We start from the raw sequence: 21,959 nt of genomic DNA, 5'->3' as shown, positions 1-21,959 counted from the left end.
TGACTGAATGCTCATCACTTAAAAAAAGTCTAACACTATCCAAGCCGTTCCTTGTGTTACGGCATCCGTAACACTTGTGATATTGAAACTGCGCTGATTTAGTGATGACAGTTCATTTGCGATGTGGCTACCTGTTGGCCACAAATTATGAGTAGCATTTGGGATGGAGTTTCCAAAGTGTCTTGAAAACATTCAGAAGGGTTCCCGGTTTCCTCATGTGAGTTGCAGGGTCTTGCTTTTGTGTTACTGGAATTTTTGAACACAAACACTTTGCACAAGAGTTTTCCTCTGAAAGTTGTTGCAGAGTCATCGCAGGCATTTTGAACTTGGATTGTATGAGTCAGAACGTGCTAGAAAGATGAGACAACTTTGGGAGGAGCTGGAAAACATCTAAAAAGAAGTAAATTTAAATAAAATTAGACGTATTTTACCAGTTGTTTTAGAAATTTGGGGGCATTTTAACTTTATTTGAATTGTCTGCAAATTATAAAGAGTAACACATGTCCTAACTTCGTTTACAGCGTCCAAAAACGGTTCATCATTGATAAAAGACAACTGACGGGTTTCCTCTGAGTAAGTATTAGGTGTTTAAACACACACACACACACACACACACACACACACACACACACACACACACACACACACACACACACACACACACACACACACACACACACACACTTGTGTTTATGCATCATCCACCTTTAATAATTAGTCAGAAAGCAACTTCCTCTTATAGTTATCTGTGGAACCTTTTATCTATCTAGACATGTGTCTCTGCCCTCAGTGTCCTGAAGGTTAAAGGTCATTATGTGAAATATGATTTGTTGGAGTTGGATAGCTTTTTACAGAGGCTTATAGGTTCTTCTCGATGCATGCATGCCCTTCAGCTGGTTCAGCACATGTGCTGCAGGGGAAACTATTCCAGTGTCTTCCTTTGTGCAGCTATCCGTGTTTATGTGGGTCTAAATAACTGAGCGTGTGTTGAAGAGGCTTTAAATGCCCTAGCGCCTGCCTGGACACATCCGTAAGATGGTTTCCGCATAAATGAAACACTGCAGCGGATTAATGGGAAAGGGCTGGCGAGCCTACAAGCAGCGCGAGGCCAACAGGGCTCAGAGGCTGGACGTGGGCGCACAAGGTTTATTTTAAGTAGAAATGCCTTCCAGTGTGTCTCCGGAGAGCTAGAATTGCCGAGCTGCACTCCAGCACACTGAACAGTCTGAACAGACAGCAGACGCATTGCAGACGAGCGAGCCAAACTGTGCAATAGCTCAGTGGTACTAATGCTAATGCTGGGGGAGCAGCTATTCACTGCTGAGGGTATCACATTATCAGCATCGCATCGTAGTCCCATAAGCCATTCCACATGGTTTAGGAAAACAGGGTGTTATGGTCTGGATGTGGAAGTGTGGCAGCAAACAGATGTAATGTACCACAAGGTGTAACAGAGAGTTGAATGGCTGGTTTCTTCTCTGTTTTGACTACAAGCTCTCTTATTGACCCAAAAACTGACTTTTTGCTCCCAGAATCAGATCCACAAGACAGCTCCGGCGTCGGGCCAGTGCCCTCCCTGTTCAAGCGTCTGCTTGACGGAGCAGATGAGGAAACATCACAGGACAAAGTCTAAAAGAGTACCGAAGGGACAACCGCGTGTTGCGTAATAGCCGTGATTGCTTCAGCATGCAAGGTTAAATCAAATTTTCTGGATGTGCTTGGCCAATATCTCCCATAACTGGCCTCGGGTCTGTCGTTGAAGCAATCTCCACACAATGTGAAGGACTTCTGTCCACACTTTGTGTTTTGATTGATTTAATCTACGTCTGAGCCGAGCCAAAGCTCTCTGTCTGCCACGCAGCCTAATCTTGATTTACAGCGTGGACGAAAACTGTAACGGCATAATAACTCGACCACCCAGATGCACGGCCTGACGTGTGACTGGTCAGACGGCCCGAAGCGGGCCAAGAAGGCTTCCAGCCAGTAATCACCTTGTAAAGCACGAGGGAGGGAAAGCATTTCAACAGTGGTTGGCTTCCTGTGTGTGTTTGACTCTGAACCTCGTGTACATCTTGCTGCTGAGATGTGAAAATGCAGCTGTGTTCATCGTGACAGACAGCAGTTTCAAGTAAAACGTTAATAATGGTTATGAATCGCTTTGGGAAGCCCTTTTCACAAGAGAGCTGTTGGAGGAGGTTTCTGTCTGTGGCAGGAACATAAAGAAATGAAAGCTGAAATGAAATCTCGTGTCTAGATAATCACTTCCACTCCCACACAGTCGCTTTGTGATGGTGATAAAAGACACAAGCAGACCCTGACTGTCTTTTCCTGGTCTCATCGCTCCAATGAAAACAGAATGAGAGGCAGGAGTCTTGATACTGTATGTTTGGACCGTCCTGTCCTCAAGGAAAATGTGCCAAATTCCCTGGTTTCCCCAGAAGATTGTGAAATGCTGTAACTCAGCTCACACGCCTGGCTGAGCGCAGACGGTAATGATGATCGCCCAGACCTTGGCCAGAGATTCTGAGTGTGCCTTGGCTGCAGACTCCCTGCACATTTGCTCACATTCAGCATTTGTGTAAAATTATTTGGCACAAAGTCTGTGTGGACTGAGGATTTCCTCATTAATCTCAAATCAGACCCTTTTCCTTTTTCCAACACGATGGTGACAGAATCTTGGAAAGTGCATCTCTCCTTCCTATAATCCTCGATTCACAAAGATTTTAAGCAATTTGACAGCAGGAAAATAACCGTTACTGACGAAGATAACCTGTCACAATTGGTCGAGTGACGTGTAACAGAATGGATGCGTCTTTCCTGTCAGCTCAGCCATGTATCCCTTCCTAGTGGGAGCGTTAGAGATGCAACTCGGCAGCAAACGGGTTCCATGTAGCTAGATTACACGTGATTTCAGCCGTTCATCTGATGAAACGCAAGAGAAAGGCAGCAGCATGTATCCAGTTTATTTTCCGTTCCGTTTACCTCGGCTAGAGATCACATACTTTTTTTTCTTAGCAGTGGAGCTGGGCAATGAATCAATAATTTGTTGTAATGGAAATTTCTGACTTCAACCTGTATCGTTTTTCCCACGTCAGTAAATGTAATAATAAAAAAAGGAAAGTGTGTGTAGGTTGGCGATGTTCATGTCAAGTACCAGTCAAGTAATGAAAATCGAGCCGACTGACTAGTCGTTGATGACGTCATACACCCGAAGCGGCGCGGGGGGGGGGGGGGGGGGGGGGGGTCTGTTGGTTCGCTGGAGTTTTTGACAATTAAAATTGCGCCCACATTTTCAAAGTGAAACACATTTCTTTTAACAACGGTAGTTTCTGCATATTTACTGCTCCGCTTCAGCCCTCCCCCCCCCCCTCCCTCTGCTTCAGGCTCTCTCCCTGCGCAGCGGCTGCAAACTCACTGATGCGCCTGCAGCCTCTCGGAGTTCCTGCTGCTCTAAACATTAAAATAATTATTTCATTTTCTGTTCCTCACTTCTGATTACCTTCAATGGTGTCTGTTTGTTGCAACCAGCAGGTACAAAAACTAACTTGTTTTTATTTGACTATTTTTCTGTCCTGCCTGTTTATTATCTTCCTGCATCTCCTCTCAATCCTAAAGAAAAACTGCTACCTGGGTTCATATATATTCACCTCATGAGTTACCTTTGAACTGCAGTTCTAAAAGATCTACCGACCACAAAAACAGCGGAGTGCTCGCCGGCCACATCGGTTAGGTGCGTCACCGAGGACAAAACAGGTGATGCGCCCCGATCCACAGCAGCGAAATGCATCAGGCACAAATAAAAGAATAAAAGACAGAAAACATAAAAGGAAATGAGCCGACATGAACAATCGCGTGTTAAATTAGTTTTTGAGGTGGCGACACCTGATTTGATAATGTTACTGTGGCCGTGCTCAGGACGCAGGTGTGTGGAGCGCGTCAACGATCAGAGCTTTGCATGCACAAGCTGGTTAAGGTTAGGATGGGGGTGAGGGGAAGGTTAAATTGCAAGAGGGTAAAGGTCACAATTTGGTTAAATGTCCGTTTTACCGCCGGTGTCAGTACCGACGCTCTGGCACAGCGCGTTGCCTCCCGACTCGCAGGAGCTCGTCACCTGCTGACAGCAGGCTGCTGTCTTTTCCGAGGACTGCATCTTTTCGGTCATTATCACGTGACAGCGACTAGTCGATGACAGGCATAAAAAGTCACTATAGAGCGGTGAAGTCGACTAGTCGACTAGTTCATACAACCCCTAGCGTGTTCCTAGCCACTTCTTTTTTGAGTAAATCTATTTGGTCATGTGACAAGCTCTGCTTCTGTGGGTTTGATAGTGGCACTTTTGCGCCCTCTGGTGGCAGAAGATATATTACACCCATGCACAGCAGAAGGGCGTTAAAACCAGTTAACTGTGTACATCACTAGTCACGGATGTTATTGTTGCTTATGTTGTCCGGTGGAAAGGCAGCATTTGCTCTCAACTTCCTTATTATGGAACATTTCATCCAAGTAGTCACAAAGTAATTTTGGGGGATCTTCTCAGTTTAGTTTACACAAGTTGGAAAGTGTGGAAAATGTCAGACAACTTTGGGAGGCGTTGGTGACTAAATAAAGACATAATTAAGGAACTTTGTGACTGCAGTGCAACAAGAAAATCTACAGTTTGTTTTTAAGATTTGGTCAGTAATAAAATCACCTCAGAGTCAGAAATACGTGGAAATGTGCATATTTTTGTGAAATCTTGAGTCTCAGACACCCTCAGAGAAGCAGTCGGAAGGTTGACGAGTACTCTTTAAAAGCAACAGTTTGTAAAAGTAATGAGTAGCCTCTGAAAACGCGTACTGCCACCCTTCCTCGCCCCATCAGAGTCTCTGTAGTAATGAGGATAACGGGGCCTCCAGCCTTGCCGCTGCCTATCGGTAAGAAGCCGAATTCCTCAGCTCTTGTAATTGCTCAGAGAAAAGGACATGTTTAGCTGAGCTGAAAACAGATAAATGATGTAAGCAAAAGAAGCCGGTGAACAGCACCATCTGCTCAGTTAACACACACCTCCGATTGGTTTCTGTTGGGTGGTTCTGTCAGTGCGTTTACATGCAGCCAGTAACCCTTTTAAAACCCGAATATTCACAATAACCCGGTTCCGCATGGCCATGTAAACACCGCCAAAAACCCGGATATGCTCATAACCGGGGTTTTAAAAACCCGGTTACTACACCTGGGGTAACCCTTTTCTAACCCGAATGTTTGGTCGTGTAAACGCATACCGGGATATCCCCATCAAAGCGTGTGTTCTGCGCATGCTCTGTTCGCAAGGAATCTTGGTCTTTTGAGTAGCGAGACGCCTTGTATGCGCCAGAACACCGGAAGTAAACAGTTTAGCGCAGCTCTCTCTATATTTGCCATTTCTTGCTCACGTACTCTCCTTCGAATGAAGGCCAGTATGCACAGTCGCAGTAAGAGCTGCTGGTGGGTCAATACCAGCACTAAAGCGCAAACAAACGCGGTCGCTAGCTCTTCCGAACTGGGAAACATGTTGTTGTTTTCACGGATACCGGAACAAGAAGAACCGGGAATGACGCATATTGCATCTGGACGTAGTCCATACGTCCTGACGCTACCCCAACGTCCGCATTTAAATCGGGTTATGCAAGTTAGGGTTAACTCTTTCTATTTATGCTTGTAAACGGGTTATTCTGATCAACTCAGGAACCCGAATACCGACCTTAACCCGATCATAACCCGGATATTGGCTGCATGTACACGTACTCTGTATTTCCATAATGGTATTTCCGCTCCCCTCCCTTGGCCCGCTCTCGTCTTCCCTCCGTTAGCCCCGAGTGTTCGTGGTACCCACACTCCTGCTGAGTGTTTAGGCGTCTTTGTTTCAGGACTAAAACTCGTGGTCCTGGCTTTTCTGTTCGACTGCAAAAGCACCGCAACACTGTTGCGTCACCAGACTCCGACCACTAATCTTTGACCTCAGGCTTCTGCTGAGAAGAGGAAAAAAAGGGAAAAGTCAGAAATACCTTATTTTGAAAAGGTAAAATTCACTTTGACTCACGCTCTTGGGCATCATTACTCCCTGCAAGTCATGCTTCAACCCTTCTGCATGTCAGACCGAGGAGACTCCTCGAGTTTTTCAGGGTTTGTGACACAAGCAGGCTTTTGGGTTTTAGACGGACCTGTCTCACACCAACGCTGACCCGTCTCACACCAACGCTGACCCGTCTCACACCAACGCTGACCTGTCTCACACCAACGCTGACCCGTCTCACACCAACGCTGACCTGTCTCACACCAACGCTGACCCGTCTCACACCAACGCTGACCCGTCTCACACCAACGCTGACCTGTCTCACACCAACGCTGACCCGTCTCACACCAACGCTGACCCGTCTCACACCAACGCTGACCCGTCTCACACCAACGCTGACCCGTCTCACACCAACGCTGACCCGTCTCACACCAACGCTGACCTGTCTCACACCAACGCTGACCTGTCTCACGCCAACGCTGACCTGTCTCACGCCAACGCTGACCCGTCTCACACCAACGCTGACCTGTCTCACACCAATGCTGACCCATCTGCTGTTAAACACGTCTATGAATCATAACTGACTGGTGCTGGTGCCTTTTAGCTTGACTGCTGGCAGATTTACTTTTAGGTTTCAGTTTTGTTTTGTCTGGTGTAAAGTGTGTGTTTTACACACGGCGAGTTCGTGTAAAAGCTACATTTTACTGCCAGTGTGAACACGTTGTACCAAAGACTGGGGTTCTACCTGTCGAGCATCTTTCACGTACAGCGTGTTGCACAAGGGTGAGTCAAACAGGTGTCATTATTTTTCTGCACATTTACAGTTTTCTGTGAAACGAACCAACGCGGTTTAAGTTTGAGCTTGATTTGCATCTGTAAACGAGCTCTGAGATGTCTAGCCAGCTCAGATATTTGACTCCCTTTCGGCTCAGACGGCGGTTTGCTTCGTCGGGCCTAATGGGCGTTTCGGTTGCTTCTGGCTGTTCTCTCACAGCAAGATGTGAGTTGAAATTGCATCTTTTTATTGATCTGGTTTTGGAAATGGGGAAACACAATAAGACTTGCTACGTTTTGCCTCATTTTTGACAGATTTGTTCACATATATGGAGATCTGTCACAACCAGTCATCTCTCTTGTATCTCTTTATCTTGCAAAAACAACGGCCTTCAGCCAAGCCGTGTTAATGGGAGTATACAGCTAGTGGGACAAGAGGGAGGGAGCCATAAACTGGTGTTTTTCTTTCTAGGAGTGATGCAGATGCTTGTGGTCAACTTTCAAGTCTCACTTTAGCTTCCTGTCTCATTCCTGCTGCTGGTTAAGCCGATGTGGATGCATTATGTTACGTATGTCTCACAGTCTGAAAGTTTTCCGCTAAGAAGCCTCCTCGTTGATTCACTTATTGGTGCACAGCAGCAGACGCTGTAAGAACACTCTGAGACAGACCCAAACGCGGGGTGGAGCACATCAGAATAGTTACATAACCTCCTTATAGGTTTTGTAACCTGGTGCACTAAAAACAGCAAAGAAAGAAAAACTTGAAAGGTTCAGAACTGTCAGCATGTCTGATAGTAACCCACCAGCGGTGTGGGCTGTTTCTGCAGCGCGGCACAAAACGCGTCTTTGTTGGTTCCATATGAGAGGGCCTTTGTTTGGTTTGGGCCCAACCTGCAGCCACTCAGCTGCAGCTGTAAGCTCCGGAGGCAAACGTGAATAAAGCTATTAACGTCAAGCTGATACCATATGTGCTGCTGAAAGCTGACGAGTTCAGGTGTGTTCATGAAAACTGGTTTAATGTTTCAGCCGTGTTTACGTCTTCTAAATGAATACGACGCATCACTGGTCGTAATCTTCTGAACAGAACCAGTCCACTTTCTCTAACATTTGGTTTTTATTCCAATTCCTAGACTCAAAATGATTACCTCTGCAGAACCGTTCCTTTGGTGCTCCTCGTGTCTCCCTGGTTGCGTGCAGTCAGACCCTCCAAACTGCCCTTAATGACTAAAAGAGGGCGGTTATTGAATCCTCGAGGGTTCGCTGCTCTTTGATGCTTTTTGAATTCCAGACATTCACAAACTCAGATGAACACCGGAGTCCATAACCAATAAAGCCATTTGAAGGCTGTCCGAAGCTTCCCTTTGCATGTGAATCTACGGGGATGAATGTGTCGCTGAGACGGTGTTGGGCTTGTGTTTCACCCGCTGCTGACTCAGACCATAACACAGCTGTCCCGTTTTTTAGGCCCTTCTTGGAAACGGCAACCCGTTTTTAGTGAGATGTTTGACGAGAACAGATGACAGAAAAGGGTTTCTCAGTGTCTGATGGATTAGAGTGCGTTCTTCCTCTTTCATGGATGAAGTTGGGGATTTAAACACGTAGCTTTAAGTCTGCTGGTCACAGATGGCATATTCACGTTACCAAACACAAAAATAAACATCTAGAAAGAGCAAAAGTCTCCTTTGATATGGTTACAAACACAAAACCACATTTCCACTGTGTAACCATTAAAGCTGCAGTAAAATTTCCTTTGAGATCTCATTCCCTCTTTTCCTTTGTTCCTTCTCACCACAGCGGCGGCAGAGGTCGGGCTGGTCATGATGCCGGGACAGATACCGGACACTTTGCTAGCGGCGGGCTCACTACCCAGCCTGGGCCCACTGGCGGGCATTTCAGCCACGACGCTCACCGATCAGTTGAAGCTGGCGGACTTCCACCAGTTCAGTACCGTAATATCCCCGCTGCACTTCCTGGGACGGCTAGGGAAGAGGCCGCTGGCCATCAAAACGGAGGTAAGGAAGGAAAACGATGCAGAGGGGCGGGGAGCACTTGGTGTGTGTTTTTCTGGTAAAGCCGGTGTGTTCTTGCAGATGGATGAAGATGAAGAAAGAAGGAAACGAAGACGGGAGAAAAACAAAGTCGCAGCAGCAAGATGCCGAAACAAAAAGAAGGAACGTACCGACTTCCTCCAAAGGGTGCGTTCATGACTCAGCACCACATACTAACTAACAGCAGAATGCCTAGAGCAGCCAAAACTAACCTCACTTTGTTCATCCCCAACATTCTGCTTTACATCAAACCCAAACTCAAGTGAAGTTCTCTGTTTTCTTCAGGAGTCCGAGCGTCTGGAAATGGTGAACTCTGAGCTGAAGGCCCAGATCGAGGAACTCCGTCTGGAGCGGCAGCAGCTGATGGTGATGCTCAACCTCCACCGGCCCACCTGCATAGTGCGGACCGACAGCGTCAAAACACCAGAGAGCGAGGCCAACCCGCTGTTGGAGCAGCTGTCCACCGAAGCCAAGTGAAAACCAGGAAACTTTGGACTTAAAAGTCCCCGGAGCCTGAACTAGAACATTTATGGATGCCATTTAACGACTACATAACGGGCAGTGCCGTTCGGAACAAGCACTTTTGCCCAAAGACCAGAGGCTGTGGTGCTTCTCATCGCTACAAGAGCTGGCTCTGTTCAGTGGAAGACCGGAAACAGCCGGTCGAGTGTTGTTGAAAGCCGCAGTGCCTGCCTAGTTGTTACTTCAGCCATCTCTACGGGAAGGGACCAGTGGAGGTTCAGCAGGAGGAAACATGCCTACAGCATCCTGGTGCTCTGTTACCAAAGTCCTGAGGTGATGTCTTAGGGATGCGTCGATGCAGAGGCTAAAAAGAGACTCGGGTGTTCTGAAGTTTTTTGTATGCTAGTATAAATCCAGGTGTGGAGTTTTTAGGTTACAATACTCGATACAAGTCCACCAGGTGGAATCGAGCTCCTGCCTCGACCCAAGCAGTTACTGGTTGATCCCATTAGTGGTGACGCTGGCGTCATCAAAAGCACATAATCACAAAACGTTTACACCCTTGTTTTTGTTTATACTACTTGTTTATTTTTCATTATTGTGCTTGTTTTATACCGCTTAATACATAAACGGATGAAATGCTTGTTAATCACTTGATGTGATCGGTCTTTTGGCAGTATTTGAGTCTGTCCTGCACCCGTGTTTATGTATGAACTCGCATATCCTGAACAGATTAAATTTTATTTTCTATCTAAAAGGATAAGAAGTCTTTTGCATTTTCTGTCACGGTACCAGAAATATTAAATGACAGAAATTGTGCAATCCTGTTTTCTTCCACAAAGACATGTTGCCAGAATCAGGGCATTACTTTCATTTGCACAACTCTTAAAGGGTCAGATGTGCTTTTATTTCCTCTCCCTCTTGATTACGGCAGCTTCCCCTTTTTAGAACTCGTCAGTTCTCATCAGGCTTTTGAGATGTCCTTTTTTATGTCTTTCTTTAAATTTTTAAAAAACATATCAAACGATCACATTTTTCTTAACTTGAAGATGATGCAGCCCATCCCTCTGCATCGTCCTAACGATGCTCCGTGCATTTGTCCTGATGAGACCGCGTGCACGTTTCTGTTGGTGAATCCTTTCTGCAACACATAAATCCTTAAACAAAAACGTCGTGACAGTGCAAACAGAAAAACAATAAAGCCGTACTGAGCTGTTCAAAAGCAGAAGTTAAATAAGGCAAGGATGAGAAAATACTTTTGCTTTCAACTCAACAAGAATCATCAGTGTCCTAAAGCTCGTGGGAGAAGAAATACAAAGATTTAAAGTGAAAATACATTAGTTAACATTACATTTTTTGCTTTACTAACACGGTTTTGGTCTTCAGGAGCTTCTGAAGAAGTTCAGGACATGCTGAACAGGTGAGTTGGAGCAGAGCAGTAGCCTGCATTTACAGTCAATCTGCTATCTGTCCAGCAGAGGGAGCCAGAGCTCGTCACGGCTTTTAGCCACGTTGACTTAAATGACATCATTTAGTTTCCAGCCTCATGCCAGACTGCCAGGTCACAAATGTAAACCAGATTGATGGTTATCTCACGAGAGATCTGTCTCTGAAATCCTTCAATTTAAAATAAGAGGTTTGTTTTTTATGAGTTTCATTAAGTAAACCCCAAAAATCAAGCCTAAACATGATTGATTTCAACACAAAACACATTCTTCACTTAAACAGGATCAAACGTATCATGAAAAGTAAAAAGTAAGTTTGGTAGTAAATTCCAGATCTAACTTTAAACCTAAATGGACGTCATCCACACATGTGACTTTGATGTTAATACAATTCCTGTTTAGATGCCGAGTTTCCGCTGGCATTATCATGTCAGTGTTTTTACTCGCAAACATTTTCCCCTTCACAACTCTTCACTTTGAAACAAATGTATTAATTAAAACAGGGCTGTAAACTCACTGGCATTTGACTGAGAGAGAAGGAATTGACGCCTTCCAGTGGCGAAGAGCTAGAACTAAACTCTGGTTCTGTTGACTACTCAAGAGAATGTTTTACCCTCCGTATCTCAACGAAGCTGGGGGAAAAACCCTGTTTTGTCCTCTGGTGAATATCAGTATTAAGAAGAAGGACTGCTCTGTGTCTACCACACCACGCCCATCGGGTCGTGGTGGAGGTCTTGCTGTAGTCTTTAAGGACAAACATGTCTGTAATCTGGTAAAAAATGGCCCTTTTACTAGCCTGGCAAGCCAGACTAAATAAATGTATTATTTGCAGAATTTCTATCATCAGTGATCAAAACTAGAAAAAGTTTTTTTTCTTGGTGACTTTAATGTACACATTAATGATCCTACTTGTAGTACAGCAGTGGAGTTCATGTCTAGTACAGAGTCTTTTGACTTGGAACAGCACTTTTCAGGCCCCATACACAAAATGGGCCACACTCTAGATTTTGTTTTATCCTTGGGACTAAAAATCAATCATTTACTTTGAAGAGGTTTTTGTGAGTGACCACAGCTGCATTTTCTTTAATGTCCAATCTAATGTTGAATCTGTCTTCACAACCTGAAATCAAAGAGACGTATCATTAATCGGTCAGCAGTGAATGGATTTTCTAGATCATTTGACAGCAGTTCAGTTCAGGGTGATGATCCGAGCTGTTTATCCAATCTTTGAACAAGCAGTGCTGTAGCATCTACCTGTTTGACACCATAAACCAGATTGTTTCACCTCACGCCCCTCTTATGCCAGTGTACTCAAGGTCTGACTTTAACAACTTCCCAGCATTCTTTGAGAATCTAGAATCTGCTTCCTACCAACCACCTTCCTCCCAGTCATGGTCTGTCTTTACTCCTCGAGATTTCCAGGACATTTGCCTCATTCAGAAACACATGAAACCAACCTCATGCCCTGCTGATTTCATTCCTACTATCTTGTTTGTCAGGATGTTTGACCAAATGGGCCCATGCATTGTAGATTTAATTCATTTATCCCTACAATCTGGCTCTGGACCATCTGTTTTCAAACATGCAGTTGCTGAACCCTTCCAAGTTTGGACTCATCCCAGCCTAAAAATGACAGACCCATTTCTAAATGACCCTTTATCTCTAAAATATTGGAAAAGGTTGTGGCAGATCAGCTGATTACTTTTCTGGAACTACACAACAGTTTTGACAAATTCTAATCTGGTTTTCGTAAAAAGTGTTCAACAGACACAGCTTTGCATAACGTTTCCACTGAAATCATGATGGCTGCAGACAACGGGGAATTCACAGTGTTAGTATTGTTAGATCATTCAGTCCCTTTACCAGAGGAGCGTGAGTTTGGTCCGCATAGCCGGTAGTAAGTCGGACCTGTTCCCAGTGAGGGTTGGACTCCGCCAGGGCTGCCCTTTGTCACCGGTTCTGTTCATCACTTTTATGGACAGAATTTCTAGACGCAGCCGTGGTGTGGAGTGTGTCGAGTTTGGTGGCAGGAGAATCTCGTCTCTGCTTTTTGCGGATGATGTGGTCCTCCTAGCTTCATCCAGCTCTGACCTTCAGCTCTTGCTGGGTAGGTTCGCGGCCGAATGTGAAGCGGCTGGGATGAGGATCAGCACCTCCAAATCTGAGACCATGGTTCTCGACCGGAAAAGGGTGGCTTGCCACCTCCGGGTCGGGGGAGAGGTCCTACCTCAAGTGGAGGAGTTTAAGTATCTCGGGGTCTTGTTCACGAGTGAGGGTAGGAGGGATCGGGAGATTGACAGGCGGATTGGTTCGGCGTCTGCAGTGATGCGGACGCTGAGCCGATCTGTCGTGGGGAAGAGGGAGCTGAGCCAGAAAGCCAGGCTCTCGATTTACCGGTCGATCTACGTCCCAATCCTCACCTATGGTCATGAGCTTTGGGTAATGACCGAAAGAACGAGATCGCGGATACAAGCGGCCGAAATGAGTTTCCTCCGTAGGGTGGCCGGGCTCAGCCTTAGAGATAGGGTGAGGAGCTCGGACATTCGGGAGGGACTCGGAGTAGAACCGCTGCTCCTCCGGATCGAAAGGAGCCAGTTGAGGTGGTTTGGGCATCTGGTCAGGATGCCTCCTGGACGCCTCCCCGGGGAGGTGTTTCGGGCATGTCCTGCCGGCAGAAGGCCCCCGGGTCGACCCAGGACACGTTGGAGAGGTTACATCTCCAATCTGGTCCGGGAACGCCTTGGGGTCCTGCCGGAGGAGCTGGTGGACAAGGCCGGGGAGAGGACGGCCTGGAGCTCCCTAATTGGGATGCTGCCCCCGCGACCCGGACCCGGATAAGCGGAGGAAGACGAAGACGACGAAGACGAAGTATTGTTAGATCTTTCTGCAGCTTTCGGCACCGTTGATCACAGCTGCCTTAATGAACAGACTTCATGACTCGGTGGGGATCTCTGGAACTGTTCTAGACTGGTTTAGATCGTACCTTTCTAACAGAAGTTACAGTGTCGGTAGAAACCAAATCATGTCAGATTCTACCAATCTATTTTTGTGAGGTACCACAAGGCTCTGTTTTGGGTCCACTGTTGTTTCTGCTGTACATACACCCTCTTGGGCAGATAATTGATTATTTTCATAATGCCTCATCACCTATATGCAGATTACATTCAGCTGTGCTGTTTCTTTAAGGATTCTGAGTTCTATAAACTGTCTGAACTGCCAGATTGTCTATCAGCCATCACCAGCTGGCTAGAAGATGATATCCTCCAGTTAAGCTGTGAAAAGATCGAATGTCTGATCATTGCCCTTGAGAGCACGGTTCCTCTGATTAGTCAAAGTCTTGGTCATTTATCCTCTGCCGTCAAGACAAATTTAAGGAATTTGGGTGTTGTTTTTGACCAATCAATGTCTCTTGAAAGTCACTCCAAAAAATCTGAAACCGATTTTATCACTTAAGAAATATCTCCAAACTGCGAAGGTTGGTGTCAAAACACAAACGTGAAATGGTTCTCCATGCCTTTATCTCCTCCCGTCTAGATTACTGTAACACACTTTTCACATGTTTTAACAAAAAAGCCCTTGACCACCTTCAGTTGGTCCAGAACTCTGCAGCGAGGCTCCTAACTGGAGCAAACAGAAGAGCACACATCACTCCTATTCTGATATATCTGCACTGGTTACCCGTTAACTTTAGAGTTCATTCTAGAGTCCTGACTAGAACTTTCAGGGCTCTACATGGTCAAGCTCCTCCCCATATTACTGAACTGTTAAAGCCTTATGCTCCAACCCGAGCCCTCAGGTCCACACACCAGAACCTTCTAGAAGTTCCAAAGACCAGATACAAAAGTCGAGCTGATCGCTCCTTCCAGACTGTTGCACCCCAACTTTGGAATGATCTTCCTTTATCCTGTAATGTCCACAAATGGTCAGTTTTCACCTACAGATTGACCTACAGGTCATCGGTCATCTACAGACCTAATTCCATCCTATGAGGTGGATTTTATATTCTACCTGCCAACAAATCACAAGATCTTGCACTGCTTGTTGACATCTCCGAATCATAACATTAACATCATGTTCCTTCCAAGGTCCCTCACAGAGCACCCTTTTATCGAAGACTCCTTGCTTCACAGAAGAAAGAAGATTTAAAATGAAATATGAACTTCTAAAACTAATAAGCTAGATTATCATTAAATAAATGTTTGTTTATTGCTACTTATAATAATTGTAGTATAATGAAATGTTTTCATTAATCTGTGCTTGATGATTGAAGTTGAAATGAATATTGTGATTATGGTTACACTGATTGATATGTTTTAGCAATTAAAATGATGGTCTTACCCAGAATAAATTACTTATTCTCGATGATCCCAAACAAGCCACCAGCTGACTGGTTTAGATCTCTGGACTCCTCAATTACTAAATTCCTTTGGCAGGATAAACCTCCACGAATTAGCTTAAAAACGCTTCAGAAGACCAAAGATAGAGGAGGACTGGATCTACCCAACATTTATTATTATTTCTTAGCCAACAGGCTGCAATATATACCAAGATGGCTGCAAGATAACCCACTAGATGAGTCCTGATTAGATATAGAACAGACACTTTGCAATACGATAGAGCTTTCAGACTTACCATTTATTAGCTCAAGCATAAGAAAACATGAAAGCTTCAAAAGTATTAGTATCAGCACTTCTCTGACAGCATGGTGGGAGTATCTTAAAATGACAGAGTCTTCTCTAGTACCATGCAGATGCACACCTATCTGGAATAATCCTGACATTTTGCAAAACAACAAAATGATGAACCTTCCGGACTGGAAAAATAAAGGAATCCTATACCTGGAACACATATATGAAGGATTGGACTTCATCCCATTTAATAGAATGGTCTCCCAATTTGGAATGGATAAGAATAGCTTTTTAGAATATCACCAAATTAAATCTGTAGTCAAACAAAAAATTTAAGCTCAATAAAATAGAATTACAAACACCACCAAGGGTATTAGACTTTTATAATCTCAAACCCCCCAAACTACTGTCTAAAGTATATAAGACACTGTCCAAAATAGATGATAGAATAGCAATCCCTATTGAAAAATGGGAGGTGGATCTATCAGTCAGCTTTGACCTGAACTTCTGGTCCCAAACTTGTTTAAAAACTTTTAAAATGATCAGACACCCCAATTTACAATTAATTCAGTACAAAATTCTACACAGAGTACACTATACAGGTCATTGGATGTTCAGGATGGGGTTTGTGCCGTCTGACACCCACACACTGCACAAACAACATTCCTGACAATTACATTCACGCACTGTGGTCCTGCCCACCTGTCCAGGAATTTTGGGGCAGAGTATGTAAGGATCTGTCAAAGTCTCTGAAATGTCTTATCCCAACCACCCCTTCTCTTTGTTTACTGGGAAACCTGGACGATGTCCTGATTCAAACATCTTTGGTTCACGTGGTTCTGCATCGCTAAGAAAACTATCCTCTTGATATGGAAAAATAGAGAAACTCTCTGCATTAACTAGTATAGAAATCTTTTGTAAGATCGTATTACACTTGATTTAGCCTCTGCTTCCACTTCATATCAATCTCTCTGGGCTCCTTTGATCAGTTCCATCACATAACGATGATGGGGGGCCATTTATATTGTCCTGCGGGATGATGTGGGTGAGGGGGTGGAGGGTCTGTGTTTGGAGTATCCAGACGTTTACTGGAGGTGGGTTCCCTGGGGGTGTCTGGGACTGGGGGGCTGCTGCCCCCCTCTGGAGGTGCTTGGGTTGCCTCGGGGGGTGGACTACTGGTGGTCGTGAGTGGGGCCCCTTGGGGGTCTTGGCGGTGGCCATGGGTCGCTGCCTGGGCTGCTGCATTGCCCCTGAGCAGGTCTGGGTGGGGGCCTTGGGGGTCGAGTCCTGACATGTATGCTGCCCGGAAGAAGGAGGGAACATGCGCAGTGCCTGGCCTGGGCTCAGGGTAGAGGGCTGCATCGGGATTGGGTCCCGCCGGGTTCCGCGGGACCCAACACAAATCTTGCAGGGGCGGGCGGTGTGAATTTTGCTGCGGGCGGGAACGGTCGGCTAAAAGAAACAGTGCGGGATCGGGATGAGTATGATGGAGTCAGCAACTGATGTTGAAAGGAAGCTGAAACAAGGCCTTTATGACACAAAAACCAAAGCAAGGCAAGACAGACATTTTGAGGAGTTTCTCTGATTGTGTTAATATTTCTCATTCAGGTCTCTCTTAGAAAAGCGACCTTGATCACTGCCTGATTACAGAGGTAAATAGAATAGAAAACGGCCTTGATTTTATTAACCCTTTAAGCACCACACATTAGCTCCTTTATGTTTTTTTTAAAGAATTTTATAGTATGAGGAGTTATTTGAAACCACATACGCCGAGGCGTCACCGGTGATCCTGGTGACGCCTCGGCGTAGGTGAAAACTGACCATTTTAAAAGTTAAAAACTAAATGAAACCAAAGTGCGTCAATCCTGACCAATGTGTTCAAAGACGTGCAGGATCCGATCAATTTGTTTTTCCCTCATTTACCGTCACGGAGATGACGGCGCACTGGCTCTGGTGGTAATCAAGTTAAATTTTATCTCTTTGTAACAATTTTCACAAGAAAACAGAACAGTTAAAAGCAGGGCTTGTGTTGACCGGACAGTTGCCGTATTTGACCGTTTATTTTGACGGAGAAAGAATAGAAAGAATTACCCCGACGCATGCAGATGAACTGACACTTTATTCGTTACACACATTGCAGATGTAGCTAAATCACCCAAGAAAAGATTCCCATCTGAACATCTGAGCTGCTCAGGGCAACTCGCTGTCAGCGCATATGTGCACAGCGAGCTGAAGAGGTGGAGAGGGGCTTGGAGCACGTTGCAGAACCAGAGCGCATGCGGGAAGGTTCCTCCCACTGAAGCGAGTGTTTTCCAAACCCGGGCTCTCAGAGAGACTTGTCACTTAGCAAATGTTCCCTGATTATGAAACTTTGGCTGAATAGTGCTTGTTCCTGTCTCCAATGTGGCGACGCATCCAGGAGGAGAAGCCCAGAATCTCTTCAGCTCAGAAAGCGCCTATGATTACGCACAAGCGTGACCCGTCAACCCGGTCTCACAGTAAGACTGGGTTGGAACTGTTCAGGTTTACGCAGACAATCTTTACATTTAGAATTGACTTGCATGTATAAAATTAATTCAGTAAAATATAAAGCATTTTATTTAAATATCCATTCATTATTTTACAAGCACAGAGAGCCGCATCGGAAGGATGGAAGAGCGGCGGGTTGTGACATTTCTCCAGGACCAGAGAGGACGCAAACTCAATACACCTCTTTTATTGTGAGGTAATAATTTCTCCGAGTTTTGCGGTTGCGGGCGGGAGTAGACTTGCACGCTGCAGGTGCGGGCGGGAGTGTAACACACACGTTGCGGTTGCGGGCGGTAATTGTCAGAAATTCAGCGGGAGCGGGATGAAGAAAACAGTCCCGTGCAGGGCTCTAGCTCAGGGGCCTTGAGTAGACCTTGGCTCCTCTGCTGTCACAGGGGAGGGGGATGTCCAGGAGGGGGAGGACCCAACCTTACCTGGATGTCTTATGTCTTATTCTGGAAGTTGTGCAAATGCAGGGATGGGCATAGATATTCTGCTGGGGTGGGGCTGGGTTGGTGCCCTCGGACTCCGTGAGGCTCTGCAATGCTGTTGCTTTGGGCCCTGGCAGGATGGGCTGGGGTCTCCATGCCCTGGATGGCATTTTGACAACAGAGGTGCCTATTGGGGCCAGTGGGGGAGCTGGCTCCCTGGAGGGCTTAAGTCCAACCAGCCATTCCTCCCCATCCCCACACATTTCTCTCCTCCTGCTCCCTCACATCATCACACAAACATACACATAGGACCTTGGGGGCTGGACAAGTCAGGGGTGCGGGTATGGATCCCATTTCCGCATTCCTGTGGCAACCTGCATCACCAGCATTCAGACTTTAATTCTGCTTGCTTCACAGCCAGACAGGGCACGGAAAAAAAAAAAAAAAAAAAAAATATATATATATATATATATATATATATATATATATATATATATATATGGGCGTGTCCAAGTAAACATCAGCCATACAGTTCCTGCAGCTCTTCTGCCCCTTCCGATTCGCATAACACGCTCCATGAGTCAGAATGAGGATAATTTTTAACTATTTATTCTTTATTTAACCAAGAGGGTCTCACTTAGATTAAAACACATCAAGCAGTCCTGGCCCAGAGGCAGCAAACGATCACAAAATGTCTCAGTCAAACAGTCAGTCATATACATACTACAGGAGGCAGTTACAACACAGGGAATGCATCTCAAGTGTTCTCAATCTGGTTTTAATTATCTCTATTATTTGAGTCAGAAAAGGGTAGAACACCTTCTCCAGGTCAGGGCTGAGGTCCTGCCCAAGTGGAGGAGTTTAAGCCTCTCAGGATCTTGTTCACCAATGAGGGAAAGATGGAGCGTGAGATCGATGGGCAGATTGGTGCTGCGTCTGCAGTGATGCAGGCGTTGTACTGGTCTGTCGTGGTGAAGAGAGCTGAGCTGGAAGGTGAAGTTCTCGATTTACTGGTCGATCTACGTTCCTACCCTCACCTATGGTCATGAGCTTTGGGTAGTGACCGAAACAACGAGATCACGGATACAAGCAGCCGAGATGAGTTTTCTCCGCAGACTGTCTGGAATCTCCCTTAGAGATAGGATGAGAAGCTTGGTCATCTGGGAGGGGCTCCGAGTAGATCCGCTGCTCCTCCACATTGAGAAGAGCCAGTATAGCAGTGCATGGCTCAGGCACCTGATTAGGACGCTTTCCTGATGAGGTTTTCCGGGCACATCCAACCAGGAGACCCAAAGGAAGACCCAGGACATGCTAGAGGGACTGTGTTTCTCAGCTGACCAGGGAACGCCTTGCTGGGTAATAATCCTCCTGGAGGAGCCGGCCCAAGTGGCTGGGGAGAGGGAAGTCTGGGCCTCTCTGCTTAGTCTGCTGCCCCAGCAACCTAAAAAAATAATTATTTATATACATACATATATACATATACATATATATATATATATATATATATATATATATATATATATGTATATATATATATATATATATATATATATATATATATATATATATATATATATATATATATATATATATATATATATATATATACATATATAGCCCTGTGATGGACTGGCTCTCTGTCCAGGGTGTACCCCGCCTGATTGCCCACTGACCGCTGGAGACAGGCACCAGCCTCACCTGGACAAAGTGGGTTCAGACAATGGATGGATGGATATACATACATATATATAATGAGTGTGTGTGGTTGGTTCATGCTTAGCCTAAACAATTTTATAGTGTCTCAGTTGCTTTATTCTGTTAAATATAGATAAAACAAAACCAAGCAGATCCGTTTTACTTGCCTCCCTCTGCAACATCCTTTCATGTTTTCATGCAAATGCAGAGATCCATAGGTATTGTTCTTGAGTGACAGGTGTCTCCAAAAGCAGCTTCCTGTGTTGTCCCTTCTCCACTTCAACCCTTCGCTCAAGGTGAGTAATCAGTCTCACATACACGCTTGAACCTCTGACACCAACCAGCTGTATCCACCTCAGCCCTGTTACCCATGAGTGCAGCCAGGCGCCTCGTTCTCCCCCGTCCCATGCAGACAATCTTCAGGTATGACAACAGAACAAGGGACGGACGAAAAGGGAGGGCTGGCATCCAGATCAAAAAAGCTGACAAGGGACGAAGAATAGGGCCAGATGTGAGCTAGGTGTTCTGAATGAAATGGTGTGCAAAGGAAACAGCATGCTGGTAAATATTCATGTTTGGGTTTATTTATGCAGGACTATTGTCTAAAGGTGTTACAGCAGTGCAATTGGTTTGTGTCAGGTGGCTATAGTGGAAACAACCAAGGAGACGTCGACATGAAGCATTATACCTGAAAATGTTACATTGGCCAACAGTAGGCGTGAGTACAAGCGCTTGTTGAAAATTCTCGCCTGATGTGAACAGGGGAGGAGCGGACAGCGCATGAATTTCGTGCGCGATCCACGTCGCGGCGCTTCACAGCTAGTGTGTTCCGGTCGTTACCTTCCTTCCAAAATGATGGAGACATTCGACGTTTTTGGGATTATTTCACAGTAAAATTCTTATCTTATTCTTACAAATTGCACCTTTAAATCAGCTGTTTGAGCCTAAAATTTCTCTTTTTTTTAGTTAACCTAAAACACCATTCTTAACAACATGGCATTGATCTAATTAGCTTATTTGGGAAAGAAAAAGGAACGCAAACCAGAATAATTTAGGTAAATTATCTCTCTGATGTGGCCTAATGAAAACAAACAGCTAGCTGCCAATTTCTAATGGGCCATCTTTCATCTGAATGGACACAAAGACTTGAAGCCCACGTCTTATTGAGCGGTCCCATTGGAAATTCACAGATTTCGCCAAATTTCGAAGACAAAAACAAAAGGCTGCCAGCAAACCCTTCAGATATCTATGCACTCACTGGCACACGGCTGCCAATTAGCATGATCTCAAAAGCGCTAATGGAATCTTAAGTGGTCATAAAAGTAAATAATTAAATGAAAGGAACCCTCGTGTCATTGTTTGCTCTGCTCAGGCCCATTACAACCTCCAATGTTCTCATGGTAATTTAACGTTTTATTATTATTTTTGTCTGGTAATGAATTCAGCGTTTTTCCTCCAAACAGAGTTGTTCAGACATTTGTGTAGGCTCTGGCAGAGAAACAAAGACGCACATTGGGGCCATTGTCCCCCTTGTGATTATTAAAGTAAACAGAAGCCCTGAAGAGGCGTTGCACGCAGCTGCACGCACTCCAGCTCGCACTTGTGAAGTGGGAGAAAAGGCCAAGCAACCCTCAAGACTTTGTCAGAGATGATCCCATTGTATGGAGCTTCTCAAGGGCTGAGCGGTGGGGTGGACGATGGGGGCTTTGAAGATCCCCGCCCCTGGCGCACAACTCATCCGTCGCCGAGAATCCGAGACCGAAAACAGATCTGGCACAAGATGAAATGTTTCAGAGAGGATCGATCATTGAGATGGTTGTTAGGCTTGTGTTTTCATTTAGACTGTTCTCAGAATATAAACAGGTATCCAACAAGCCTGTGGATAACACCCTAGTTATTGACTGCTGTGATGAATCTGA

At 45.3% G+C, this 21,959-nt stretch overlaps 1 protein-coding gene across 1 annotated transcript in view; it reads left to right on the top strand.

The window, feature by feature from the left end:
* The window catches only part of LOC107377522 (jun dimerization protein 2), an 11,602-nt gene extending 1,530 nt beyond the window's left edge, over positions 1-10,072 (top strand). Inside the window, exons 2-5 of the mRNA XM_015947174.3 lie at positions 522-573; positions 8,597-8,814; positions 8,893-8,997; positions 9,136-10,072. Of these exons, the coding sequence (XP_015802660.3) occupies positions 8,620-8,814; positions 8,893-8,997; positions 9,136-9,327 (492 nt within the window). The 5' untranslated portion in view covers positions 522-573; positions 8,597-8,619 and the 3' untranslated portion in view covers positions 9,328-10,072. The remainder of the gene's footprint in view (positions 1-521; positions 574-8,596; positions 8,815-8,892; positions 8,998-9,135) is intronic.
* The last annotated feature ends 11,887 nt before the right edge of the window (positions 10,073-21,959 follow it).

The sequence above is a fragment of the Nothobranchius furzeri genome, chromosome 2, assembly GCF_043380555.1.
Source record: "Nothobranchius furzeri strain GRZ-AD chromosome 2, NfurGRZ-RIMD1, whole genome shotgun sequence".
Lineage (NCBI taxonomy): Eukaryota > Metazoa > Chordata > Actinopteri > Cyprinodontiformes > Nothobranchiidae > Nothobranchius > Nothobranchius furzeri.
This window is presented reverse-complemented; position numbering and strand designations above follow the sequence as displayed.